A 14441-nucleotide genomic window follows, 5' to 3' on the forward strand; every position below is an offset into this window, starting at 1 on the left:
AGAGCAGAGTATTTACACACAGTTGGACAAATCAAAATAAACTTTGGGTGTTTTCTTGTTAAAGGTGTTTGACTTCTTGCAGCATAGAAATTCTATAAAAAGACTTCAGGCCTGAAGCCCTTTTAAGGCATCTGAACGCACACAAATTTGTGCAACAAGGGTGTTTATTCGTTCATTATTTTCTTCCAACTTTAATGACCATTTGAGCATTCACTGGTTTGTTATTTAATGCATATGTTGAGATATTCACAAAGTGAGAATACTGGTCTTTGAAGTTGTCTAGTGTCTTTAATACGGTTCTCAAAATTGTAAAAAAAGAAAGATCTTACTACCATGTTAAAAAAAAAAAAACTATTACTCTTCAATTATGTTGTTATTTTAAGTGTCAATGTAGGAATAAAAATACAAATATTTGTGTACTCTCTTGGATGCAAATTTAAACCGTGTTACGTCACACAATTATTTCAGGTACATTTTTCACTTATACAATTTGTAAGTAGTCACAATCCTATTACTCCAATGGGATTAAGTGTATGTACTGTGGGTATAGTTTATTTTGCATTAGTTGTCCCATAGTCATAAGGACTTGTCATGTACACGTAGGTTGTTCAGGCAGTAGTTGGGTAGTGATTATAGTGTCACTGACCATAGAGCATCTGACATTGGAGGTGTTTACAAATCACAAACATTGTACATCTGCAATGTTCCCATTACATTTTCTGTTTTTCCTGGGCTTTTAAAATCCTAGGACTAGTCCTAACTCTTTATTAAATTGACCCCAGAACACAGTGGCCTTTTGAAATGAAATGTTCACAGATTAGTTTTATTGAACATTCATAAATACCCCAGACAGTTTCTTTACTCCTATTGGTGGAGAGCGCGTCACGTGGGGGGTGTTTAAACCTTTGATAATGACCAACTGGAGCTTTTTATTAAAAGCTGGCTTCCGCGTGTCGTGCGCGCAAGATTATCACGCGGAACGCAATTCATAGCTATAGTAACATCGCGTAATCTAAGCGCGCGCATAATCTAAGCGCGCACGCGTACTCACAAACCACGCGCATTGGACAGATTCTACACAAAGTTTTGTAAGAAAATATTCCAAACATCGACATTTCAATTGTTAAAGTGTTAACGTTTTTTAACAAAAGGGCATTTATGAATGGGAATAAAAGAGTACATGTAGTGACTCATTCTTAAACGTTCGTTTTAAACCTTGGAGGGTAGTTGGCGTGCGCTAAAGGCCCTGGCCTTTTGGCTCGGGCCTTTATCACACAGCAATTCGACCCTGCCGGTTTTAAACGGCCGTGTAAGAACGCATCGCTACCCTTTTATTCCCTTTGAGGTGGTACGGTTGGCTTGTGCGTAAGGCGCTCGCCTCTTACCAAGGTGACCCCGGTTCGATTCCCGGTCGGGGCCATTATGTGAGTTGAGTTGTGCGTTGGTTCTCTGCTGTGCCACGAGGGTTTTCCAGACTATCCGGTTTTCCTCCCTCAGGAAAAAATCAAACACTTTCGATCTTGGCTGTGCTCCGTGGTCATAATGGGTTGATGTGGCTGGCAGCTGAATGCGCCCTTGCATGCCTGCTTCTCGAACACGTTGTAGCCGCGTCCTTCGCAATTCAGCTCTTAGCTGCGAGTAAGGATGATTAGCCCCCCAAATTATTTATTATTATTATTATTATTATTATTATTATTATTATTAAATCGACCCCAGAACACAGTGACCTTGTGTACATTACATCTGTACTTATATAGGATACAATCGAATGATTACAAAAAATCACAAGTTTAACTTTGCCTTTAAGTGGGAATATTTATAATGTGAAGATGACTACTGTCTTTGTGATGTACAGTATCGGCCCAAATTTGTTGGCGGATCGTGGTTTGTACAGTATACACTGTAGGTTGGTGTATATTTGTTCATGTTGTGATGGAAATAGCAGTGAATGATGACTCTTTGTGTAAATCCCCCACTAGCATCAGCACTTGCTACTCACTCCAAGTGTTTGTGATACACAAAGAAATATATGAGCAGTCCATCTCGGCCGAGTGTTCTTATTACAAGACACACGTGCCTCGTGTTAGCTCATGCTCAGACGCTTCCCTTGTGAGGGCTGTAATTGGTTCAAACCAGCGTGAAATTGCTGGGTTTATCTTTTTTCTCTGTCAGTGGTGTAACAGTAAGCTCCCGGAGCTGTCAAGCTGTATAAGTGGATTGTAGTAAACCGCCTTCATATTGAGTCATTGGTTTCTTGGTTTGATGAGACAAAGAATGTTGAGACAAAGAACTTGTTCTTGGAAGTAGGGTTGCATGGTTGATAATCTTAAGAGGTGATTCGTGCAATGAAAGTGCATCATGTGAGATAACCTTAAATTGAGATTTGTTTGTCTTGATGAATCATAGTAGATGATAATAACAAATAATAATAATATTTATTATACCATGTTTCTAAGCGCTATGATGCTGGTGTCATTGAACAGATGAAGACTATACATGTAGTAAACCAGGGCAACAGCACCGAATACAAAGATACAAATTTAAACAAATCATTTAAATGAAACATCCATGGATTATAATGTATTGTTCAAATGAGCACTAAATGAACTTGATATTTGAAGAAAATGGTAACAAGATTGTTGGTGAAAGTAAAGATTGGTCTTCAATGAAGCTAAATTTAGGAACACAAAGTACATACCCCAACCCTCATACACCACAACCAATATACCCTACTCCACTCGTCCTACCCCAAACCTCCTACCCCACCCCTCATACCCCATCCGCACTCTTCCTACCCCATCCCTATACCCTACCCCTACCCTCATACACCCCAACCATCATACCCTATCCCGGTCCTACCCTAACCCTCATACCCCACCCCTCCTACCCAACCACTCATACCCTACCACTCATACCCTACCCGTCCTACCCCACCCTCATACCCTACCCCAACCCTCATACACCTCAACCCTCATACTTAACCCCACTCCTTCCCTAACCCTCAACCCCCACCCTTCCTACCCCACCCCTTCCTACCCCACCCCTCATACCCACCCTTCCTAACCTACCCCTCATACTACAACCCTCATTATACCCCACCACACCCCTCGTACCCCAACTCTCATACCCTATCCCATCCCTCACACCCTACCTCAACCTTCATGCCCTATCCTACTCCTACCCAACCCTCATACCCTACCCTTCCTACCCTACCCCTCATACCCACCCTTCCTACCCCACCACACCCCTCGTACCCCACCCCTCATACCCACCCTTCCTACCCCACCCCTCATACCCACCCTTCCTACTCCACCCCTCCTACTCCACCCCTCATACCCAGCACCCTTCCTACCCCACCACACCCCTCGTACCCCACCCCTCATACCCACCCTTCCTACCCCACCCCTCATACCCACCCTTCCTACTCCACCCCTCCTACTCCACCCCTCATACCCAGCACCCTTCCTACCCCACCACACCCCTCGTACCCCACCCCTCATACCCACCCTTCCTACTCCACCCCTCATACCCACCTTTCCTACCCTACTCCTCATACCCCACCCTTCCTACCCTACTCCTCATACCCACCCTTCCTACCCCATCCCTCATACCCTTCTCCAACCCTCCTACCCCACCACACCCCTCGTACCGCAACCCTCATTCCCTAGTCCAACCCTGATACACTCAAAATCTCATACTGTACCCCACCCCTCCTGCCCCACCCTTCATCATACCCCACCCCTTCTGCTCTGCACCCCTCCTACTCCAACCCTCATATACATATCTGTACATCAACCCTCATATCCAACCCCACCCCTCCTACCCCATTTACAAATGTTAAGTAAGCACCCGTATGCACATTTATAATGTATAGTAATTATCATTTTTCTGTATAATTCTCAATGGGTCATTAAAAGATGCACACAATGAGTGATTATGGAAATTCATTCCCAACATGAAAACTACACAATTATTATCCACGTGTCATGTGTAATGAACAGTACTGTATAATGTACTGTACATAAATGTAAATTTGTATGGTAATGTACATGCGCCATGCATTTATGTGATGGCCAGGTCAAACAAAGTTTGTTTACATCAACATGTACATGTAGTACCTTAGGTTCTGTTTGCGTACAATTCTAAATTATGCTGCTGTTAAAAGGATAAGTGAAAATTAATACTCTTTCATTATTAATTGATGAAAAAAGCCTCACAGCTGTGGAATTCTTCCAAAGAAATGAAGGAGGCAGAATAAGAACAGATGCTGACAAGATGTACCCTTACTACATGTATCTACATAATAGTTGTCAGGTAGCCGTTCCATGATACTGAAGGTATTCCATGTTAATATTGACTATCATCAACAACAAACCCCCAGGCCTGCATATTTACCACAGACATGACATCATAGGGATGATGCGTGGTCTAATCATCACTACCAATGTCTGTGAGTCATCAGTGCACATGTAAACACCGTCTACAGTAGCTTAGAAGGAGGTATGGGGTCTGCTTGAGCACTGGGAGCGCTGGATCAATCAGTCAAATTAATGAAACGTGGAGGAATGATATATCGTAAGCACCACAGGTAGTCTTGATCATGTTATAGCAGATGAAGATACAAGGACTTGGGATATGTAGAGAGGATGCTAGGATGAGATGCTGTTTGGGGTAATTATGGATGCTGCATTGTACATGGTGCTAGATGGATAACTGGTGTTTCATGTTATAATCTGATAAAGATACAGGGACTTTGGTTGAAGGAGGTACATGTAGAGTATGCTAGGATGACATGTTGTTTGGTGTAATTATACATAGTATGGATGCTGCATTGTACATGGTGCTAGATGGATAACTGATAATCATGTTATACATGTAACAGATGAAGATACATGGACTTTGGTTGTACATACGTAGGAGGTGGGAGATGCTAGGATGACATGTTTGAAAGTTGAATGGTGCTACATAAATGGATAGCTGTTACACTGTATGTATTGTCATGTTGTTATAACAGATGAAGATACAGGGACTTTGGTTGTAGGAGGTGGAGTACGTAAACATGTATGTATGCTAGGATGATCAGATGTTGTTTGGATCGTGATTGTGGATGTTGCATGGTGCTAAACATGTTTAGATGGATAGCTGTGATGTAACATGAAGATACAGTGAGCTTTGAAAAATCTTACGCATAGCTGGCCTCTGGACTTGGCATCTCTGACATTGTAGGTGGAGTATAGACCTTTGACACGGTGTGGCCATCTTGATTTTATTCCATTCCAACTCATTGTAACCAAACTGAGGCTGGACGAAATAATAGCCTGGTGCCATGTTTGCACAATGAATGTTGGCATTCATTACCGTTATTTGAAACAAGGAACATGACCAAGATGGTAACAACGTGATAAAGGCCAATGCTAGAATGCGATTTTGTTTGGAGTGATTGTGGATGTTGCATGGTGCTAGATGGATAGATGTGATGTATACAACTGTATGCAGCTTGTCATGTTATTATAGATGAAGATACAGGGACTTTGGTTGTAGGAGGTGGGGGATGCTATGTAGGATGAGATGTTGTTTGGAGTGATCGTGGATGCTGCATGGTGCTAGATGGATAGATGTGGTGTATACACTGTATGTAGTGTCATGTTATTATAGATGAAGATACAGGGACTTTGGTGCTAGATGGATAGATGTGGTGCATACATTTGTACACTGTATGTAGTGTCATGTTATTATACAGGGATGCCAGTTTTCCGGCTATTTGCCAGAATTCTGGTTGTTAAAAATTGTTCTCGAATTTTTCCGGCGCTCCGTGTTTCATCTGGCCAGAAAAAAATTATTTTATCGAAAACAGAACACTGGCATCCCTGTATAATAGAGGAAGATACAGGGACTTTGGTTGTAGGAGGTGTTGTATGCTAGGAAATTGTAGGATGAGATGAGATAAGATGTTGTTTGGGGTGATTGTGAATGCTGCATTCATAAATAGCATGCTTAAAATTCGTACAGTACATGAATGAATGTTATGATGTGCAATAATTTGATCTTATGTATGATTTCCTTGGGTGTTCAAGTGATCTGTGTATTTCAGGATTCTGTGGCTCATTTGAAAGTAGAATTGTTGTGAATGATTGTTGGTCAATCTTACACAGTAAGACAACATGTACAACTATGTCTACTGTGTTCAATTTCGCAACACTGTCATTGTATACTTTTATGAGGAACAGCAAAAACACAATTTGGTTGAGGTTAGTTGGATAGCATCTTTTGTAATGTTGTGGGTTTTGGGTTTTTGTTTTTAAAGGAACACTTTGCCTTGGATCGATCGAGTTGGTCTTGAAAAGCGTTTGTAATCGTTTTTTATAAAATGCGTAGAAAGATGTTGTAAAAGTAGAATACAATGATCCAGACAAACATGCCTCGAAATTGCGTGGTTTTCCTTTTACCTCGTCAACTAACACGGTTGGCCATTTATGGGAGTCAAATTGTTGACTCCCATAAATGGCCGACCGTGTTAGTTCGCACAGTAAAAGCAAAACCACGCAATTTTGAGGCAAACTTGTGTGGATCATTATTATATTTTACTTTTAAAACATCTTTCCAGCCATATGCATTATTTATAAAAAAGGGTTACAAATGCTTTTAACAGATCAACTCGTCCGATCCAAGGCAACGTGTTCACTTTAAATAATAATAATTGTGACTTCTTATACATACATGTACGTATAACGCACCAATCAAGTCACTCTGTGATGCTCATGGCGCCTCAGAATTCAGTATGTTTCTTGCACGGTATGCAAAGCTATGTTTGAAGTATGATCTTAAGCTGATCGAGACCCTTTTCCTTTACATACATGACATACATATCACCATGTAATGGTTTACAAGGTGCTGTGGTGCAATGCACAGCCAATCAATTTTAAGTGCAGGCACTAGTAAATTTCCCTTGTGGTTCATAACTTAATACTTTAAAATCTGTTTGTTTTATGTTCCCCAAATATGTATCAGTTAAGTGCCAGCAGTTGTTTTCTAAAACATTTTTTTTTAATGCACTTTTCTTCAACTAATGTAGTCGCCATTTAAGGTAATGAAATAGATGCATAATTCATTGCATTGCAGCAATAAAACTACACTCCACTAGTACACTGGATACCACATGTGGAGCATATTTTCCACATTAATCATATCACTATATCAACTGTACATGTAATGCATCAGTGTTCACTATGATTTATAGTATGTTTGTATATATACATATATTGAGTCAGGTGTTTACCTTGTATTTTTGTGGATGTTGAGGGTAAATATATATTGCCAGCATGTTTAAATACGTTGAATGTATGGTGTGTGAGTCATTTTTGTGATTCTGACATTTTTGGTACATCATAATTGGGTATCATTATCAAAGTTTTTTTGGAGGGTTTTTCTTTGGGTTTTGTTTTTTTGTCAAACGTTAAAAGATCTTGTATGACAAACTCAAGAGAAAGGGTGGACAACTTTTCACTGTCATACACTGTACATGCATTTGAAATGTGCATACATTACAAATATTTATCTAAGTGTAACTGATCTACCCAGAGTTTTTCTCCTCGACTTAAAGACAGTGGACACTATTGGTAATTGTCAAAGACCAGTCTTCTCCTTTGGTGTATCTCAACATATGCATAAAATAACAAACCTGTGAAAATTTGAGCTTGATCGGTCGTCGGAGTTGCGAGATAACAATGAAAGAAAAGAACACCCTTGTCACACGAAGTTATGTGCTTTCAGATGCTTGATTTCGAGACCTCAAGTTCTAAACTGTGTAAAATTACTTCTTTCTCAAAAACTACGTCACTTCAGAGGGATCCATTTACTCACAATGTTTTATACCATCAACCTCTCCCCATTACTCATTACCAAGTAAGGTTTTATGATAATAATTATTTTGAGTAATTACCAGTAGTGTCCACTGCCTTTAAAACATTGTGAGAAATGGATCCCTCTGAAGTGACGTAGTTTTCGAGAAAGAAGTAATTTTCCACGAATTTGATTTATAGACCTCAGATTTATAATTTGAGGTTTAGAAATCAACCATTTAAAAGCACACAACTTTGTGTAACAAGGGTGTTTTTTCTTTCATTGTTACATTATCTCGCAACTTCCATGACCGATTGAGCTCAAATTTTCACAGGTTTGTTATTTTGTGCATATGTTGAGATACACCAAAGGAGAAGACTGTTACCAATAGTGTCAGTGTCTTTAAGAGAAAGGGTTGACAACTTTTCACTGTCATTCATGCATGTGAAATGTGCATACATAACAAACATTTATTTTAGTGTAACTGATCTACCCAGAGTTTTTCTCCTCGACTTAAAGTTGGATCGCAGAACAACCTGAAAATTAAAAAAAGAATTGAGCCAAGTTTTAAATGTTGTCATCTCTGTTTGTTTCTCTCTCCAGGTGCATCTAACTAGCCAATATGGGTTGCTGCCAAAGCTGCCGCTGCCGTAAGGCCAAGTCAACAAAGGAAGTGGATCATGGACATTTCATCTACTCCAGCAATCCCATCCCAGAGAAAAACCATATCCCCTTCATGGACATGCAGATGAAGATGACTGCGAGCTCGGAAAATATCGGCGCTGTAGCGGCTAATGGTAATATTAAGGATGGACAAAGTACGATTGGATCAACCAAGCCAAGAGGTTCAAACTTATCCTTATCAAAGAGAAACAGTGGCTTCTATCGGTTGAGTAGACTCGGCAGTAACTTCAGCATCGGGGAGAGCATCCGAACTGATGGAAGCACTTGGACAGTTGCGTCTTCTGTTAATGAACAAAAAGAAGTGGACGATCCAAATTATGCGGCAGATGTTCTGACAAAGTTGAACCGTTTCCGCCATGCTAACAAGTACACAGACTTTTCCATTTATGTTGGGAGCCAGACTTTCCGGGCTCACAAAGTGGTCCTGGCATCAACAAGTCGCTTCTTTTCTCTCAACATCTGTAATGAAATAACAGAAGAGGGAGGGGTGATTGTAAAGCATGACATGATCCTAAACGATATCAAACCTAATATTGTTGGCCTTCTCTTGGACTATATTTATACTGCCAGACTGGTGATCAGCTATGAGAATGTAGTGGATCTGTTAACAGCAGCACAGTGCTTTTACCTGCACTCTGCCGAGCAGGCCTGTCAAGAGTTCATGGACAAACAGGACAACCGCAGTAGAAACTCACTCTCAGATGCCTCAAAACTCATGGCTGAGTATACATTTGAGCAACCGTACCACGTCAATGAAGTCTTGCTTGGCATGAATGATCAACGCTTTGACTCTAAGTTTGTGGATGTTACACTGTGCGTTGGAGGGGAGGAGTTGCCATGTCATAGGGTTGTCTTGGCAACAGTGGACTCAGCGATGGAGGAGAGGCTTCAGGCAGCCAATCAGAACGGACATGTTCAGATTACTGATGTGAGTGCTGCAGTCACCAGAATGATTGTAAACTACACCTACACCTCTAGGCTGGAGGTATGTGAGGAGAATGCGAAGGAAGCTCTGATCCTGGCCAGCACTCTCCGCCATGAGTCTGCCATCAGGAAATGTAGTGAGTTCCTGAAGACCATGCTGGATCCTGCCAACTGTTTGAGCATTCAGAGATCTGCCGTCGGTCCAAGCTGTAGTTTGCTACACAAAGTTGCAACAAAGTTTGCTCTTAAGAACTTCCGGGAAGTCATAAAATATGAGGAGTTTCTTGATCTTTCTCCACAAGAACTTGTCGACTACCTTGGAGATGATAACCTGAACCTTGTGAGTGAGGAAGAGGCTTACAAAGCTCTGATTAAATGGATCAAACATGACTTTGAGACACGGCAGGAGTTCCTTGGATTTACCCTCAAGAGCATACGTCTTCCTTATGCTTCTCCTAAAATCTTAGATGCTATTGTTGAAGACCCGCTAGTGAAAGAGTGCGAAGGGTGTCAGGATTTAATCCTGGAGGTCAGAGCTATCCATGCCTTGATCAGAGAAGGTAAGCAGAAGGGAGATCCAAGGATGAAGCCTCGGAAGTCATTTGCCGACGTCACATTTGTCATCGGTGGGAGGAACAAGAACCAGCAGTGGATACCAGATACAAGTTTTTATGACAACATCCGTCGACAGTGGGTTCCTCTGGAACCCTTCCCTGGGAGTAACACTGAGTACAAGGTGGTGGCTCTGAACAATGATGTTTATGTAATAAGCGGGAGGTTCCGAGAGGGGAGATTGTGCGGTGATGTGTGGAGATACAACTCTTTGTTTGACGAATGGACTGAAGTAGCTCCTGTTAATCTCCCCCGCGTTTCCCATGGCATTGGGGTCTTACATGATCTTATTTACGTCGTAGGTGGAAGGGTTGACAAATCAAATGAGCCCCTTCACAGTGTGGAGAGATACAGCCGTCAAACAAACCAGTGGAAAACCAGCGAATCCATGACCTACGGGGTGCTTGACCCCGTGGTGACCTCTCACAGTCGACGACTTTATGTTGTGGGCGGGTTGAACGAAGATGGTAAGGTTCTCGTCCAGTGCTTTCATCTCGATAAGAATGCATGGACTGTAGTGAATGACGTCAGCCTTCCCTTCGAGCCTCGCTTTGGGGCGACAATGAAAAGCAAGATCTATTTAGTTGGAGGGAAGACGGAGTACCTCGTTCAGGTGTACAACCCAAACAAAGGAGAGATCAAGACCATTGGGGAGATGCAGCATGCTGAGGCCCATGAGAGAGAGCTCTACTCCGCTACGGTCACAAACCGCAAAATTGATGTAACGGGCGGTCAGTGGACTGTAGGGACGGTTGAAGATGCTCTGACCATTGCAACCAATAGCGTTGAGCAGTATGATCCATTGACCAATGAGTGGACAGTACTTGGACCTATGCCTCGGGCCTTGACGTATCATGGGTGCGTGACAATCAAGATGTACATTGGATTGCCCAAAGGAACTGAAACGTGGTCCAACAAAAGGTCTTACCAAATAAGTAGAAAATGATCAAGTCATAATGTCACTGATTGCTAGATATTGATCAGAAGTATTTTTGTAATGATATTCAAAACCATGGTATTCAGGGGTGCTCAAATGGCCAGATCAACACATTGATATATATTGATTTCAGGCATTCTCGCCTGGTATGTACCCTTCCCATGAAATGCTTATTACATTCATGCATACCTACAGACCCTATTGGTTGACAAACGCCGTAGCACAAAGCAAACGCACAAACGCGTCTGCATCACACCAACATCATCCCAATACAAAGCGGCGGGATGTTCCTTCATTTTGCTAACCAAAGTGTGACTGCACACGCGTGACGTACAATTTACATATTTCATGGGAAGGATCTATTGGCTTTATGGGTAAATACGGTCAGTGAGATGTTTTCGTTCAGTGATGTACACATGTAGGACAATAGATCTTGTCCTTGTACGTTGACATGTCCTCACACATGGCCACCAACATTATCATGTACATTAGTGTAAGTTTTAATGTTTTATGTTTTAATTTGGGGGGCTAAACATCCTTACTCGCAGCTAAGAGCTGAATTGCAAAGGACGCGGCTACAACGTGTTCGAGAAGCAGGCATGCAAGGGCGCATTCAGCTGCCAGCCACATCAACCCATTATGACCACGGAGCACAGCCAAGATCGAAAGTGTTTGATTTTTTCCTGAGGGAGGAAAACCGGATAGTCTGGAAAACCCTCGTGGCACAGCAGAGAACCAACGCACAACTCAACTCACATATGGCCCCGACCGGGAATCGAACCGGGGTCACCTTGGTGAGAGGCGAGCGCTTTACGCACTAGCCAACCGTGCCACCGTTTTCCTATGAATGTCCCAAGTCCCACCTAGTGGTGGCTGATTTTGACTCCACCAACACCAACCACGCCAAACAACTCATGCAAAGTGTACATTTACATTAAGTTACTTTAATCTAAAAGTTACACCATTCAGCTTCTAATGTGCGGAAAAGGGGTTAGGGTTTATAAAAACAAAAAGCGGTGATTTCACTTGCTTTGTAAATTATAACAACAACATTTCAAAATGCAATGGATCTTTAGTCAAAAACAAGAGAACAAGTAAAAGACTTGACTTACTAGAATTCAGGATAGTTGTTTGGGTTTACCCATAATGTGTGTTAGCACTGTATACTCAGTACTTTCTCGAGTCCTGTGAAAAAAAATCACAGGCATATTGGATTTACAGTGTTTGGGCTTAATTTCATGGCAGCTGCTTCTGTGAATCCTGCACTTATGGCCTATATAAGTTCATGCATTACAGAGTTTCAGAAGTGCAGAATTCTAGGATAACCAGCGCCATGAATTTGGGCCCCGGTGAATCTGTACCACGAGTCTGAACCATTGACTACATGTAACACCCGTTTCAGGTGCGCCAGAGTCGCGCCGAACCAATAGATAAGGAGCCACTCTAGGTCGACACAAATAAATGTTGGTTTCAGACAGACGAATTTAACATAACATTTACATTGATTCGGCTCAATGATAAGATTGACGTCTGAAACCAAGACGCTCCAGAGTCGTTCCGAACAACTGCAACGGTCGATCTTTCGACTTTTAGCGCATCCAGTTGCTCCTACATGTAGGTTTTTCAGACGTGAAACTTTTCATGTACTTATTTCAGAATTTGGTTTGGCGCGACTCTGGAGCGCCTGTCTGAAACGGACGGGTGTATGTTGACTCTAGCCAAAGTCTGAGTCTTCAACATTGAGTCATGACTCATGAGTCATACAACACTAGGTAAATGTACTAATGATGTGAATGTATTCTTAAAGGCAGTGGACACTATTGGTAATTATTCAAAATAATTATCAACATAAAACCTCACTTGGTAACGAGTAATGGGGAGAGGTTGATAGTATGAACCATTGTGCGAAACGGCTCCCTCTGAAGTGACGTAGTTTTCGAGGAAGAAGTAATTTTCCACGAATTTGATTTCGAGACCTCAAGTTTAGAATTTGAGGTCTCGAAATCAAGCATCTGAAAGCACACAACTTCGTGTGACAAGGGTGTTTTTTATTTCATTCATATCTCGCAACTTTGACGACCAATTGAGCTCAAATTTTCACAGGTTTGTTATTTTATGCATATGTTTAGATACACCAAGTGAGAAGACTGGTCTTTGACAATTACCAATAGTGTCCACTGTCTTTAAACCATCATTTTGTAGATAGTTGTAAATACTGTATAGTGTAAGACCAAAAGAACTTAAAAAGTACTAACAAGTAAGAAACCTCACCATGATGTCTAATGTGCACTTAAAAAGTAACCAACATGTCATTAACAAGTTGTACATATTATGCATTATGCATGTTTAAAAACTGCAGTTGTTTTTTGTGGGCCAATGGAATGCCTTATTAGAAACGGTTTGTGGTAACAAGGTCTCATCAAGGTACTGGCTTGCTATTGGCTGATACATAATGCTCTTTTTTTGCAGAGCTCTGTCGTGAACTGATCAGTGTGACTTGTTTATTTTCCCACATAATGTAAAATTTACTTGCTTGTAAATTTGCATATTTATGCATAATAAAGATAACTAAATGTTCACAAATTAAAAATCATGTAAATTGTACAAATGTAAATTCAATCCATCGCCCATAGGCCTATACCAAACAGTTCGTGAAAGTTACACTCAGCAGTACAAAGTAAAATCATGATCTTTCCAAACTTTCACACTCAAAACAGAAAACAAATTATTTTGCTGGATCACAAACTTGAACAAAATTTATTCCACTACATTTGCAGATTTTCTGGATTTTACATCTGGATTCCTTAAAAAGTTAGGTTTTTTGCCAAATATAAAGTTGAAAAGGGACCGTATGCAGTACTTTTGTAGATACAGATTAATATCAGATTACAACTACATGTACATGTACACCACATGTAGTACTGTACTGTCAGTCCTAGGCTAGGCGGTAAAATGTAGCTAGCTGTAAGTATGACCAGTAAAGTTGATTTTGCTTACGTTGTGCCTTTTGCAAATTGATGTTGTACACCAAGGATGTTGTGCACACTGTATGCAAAGAAAAGTAGAGTTTTGCCTTACTGGACAAAACAGCAACACAATGATTATAATAAGGGTAAATCTAGGTTGCCATGAAAACATGTTTATGATGTGACTTTCAACCAAGCATCAAACAAACTAACTGTTGTGTCCTGCATTTTCTATGTACTCATATTTTTAGGCCAATGTTTTTTCCAAAGACTTAAGCATCAATTGAAGTAAAAGTTTGATGATGTTATGGCCTATTGGTTTGTCTTGGATTTTAAAAGAACACATTGCCTTGGATCGGTCGAGTTCGTCTTTGAAAAGTGTTTGTAACCGTTTGTTATCAAATGCATTTGATAAGAAAGATATTTCAAAAGGAGGATATAATGATCCACACAAGTATCACTCAAAATTGCGTGGTTTT

General features: G+C 41.0%; 1 protein-coding gene across 2 annotated transcripts in view; it reads left to right on the forward strand.

Annotated features, from left to right (window-relative positions):
• LOC139952424 (kelch-like protein 38) overlaps positions 1–14441 on the forward strand; it is a 31325-nt gene extending 16884 nt beyond the window's left edge. The window contains exons 1-2 of one of the 2 annotated variants that reach the window (XM_071951550.1): positions 4521–4575; positions 8443–14441. In XM_071951550.1, coding sequence (XP_071807651.1) covers positions 8462–11005 — 2544 coding nt within the window. In that variant the 5' untranslated portion in view covers positions 4521–4575; positions 8443–8461 and the 3' untranslated portion in view covers positions 11006–14441. Of the gene's footprint in view, positions 1–4520; positions 4576–8442 lie in introns of those variants that run through there. The other variant, XM_071951549.1, reaches the window with a different exon arrangement.

This window comes from Asterias amurensis, chromosome 20, assembly GCF_032118995.1.
Source record: "Asterias amurensis chromosome 20, ASM3211899v1".
Classification (NCBI taxonomy): Eukaryota; Metazoa; Echinodermata; class Asteroidea; order Forcipulatida; family Asteriidae; genus Asterias; species Asterias amurensis.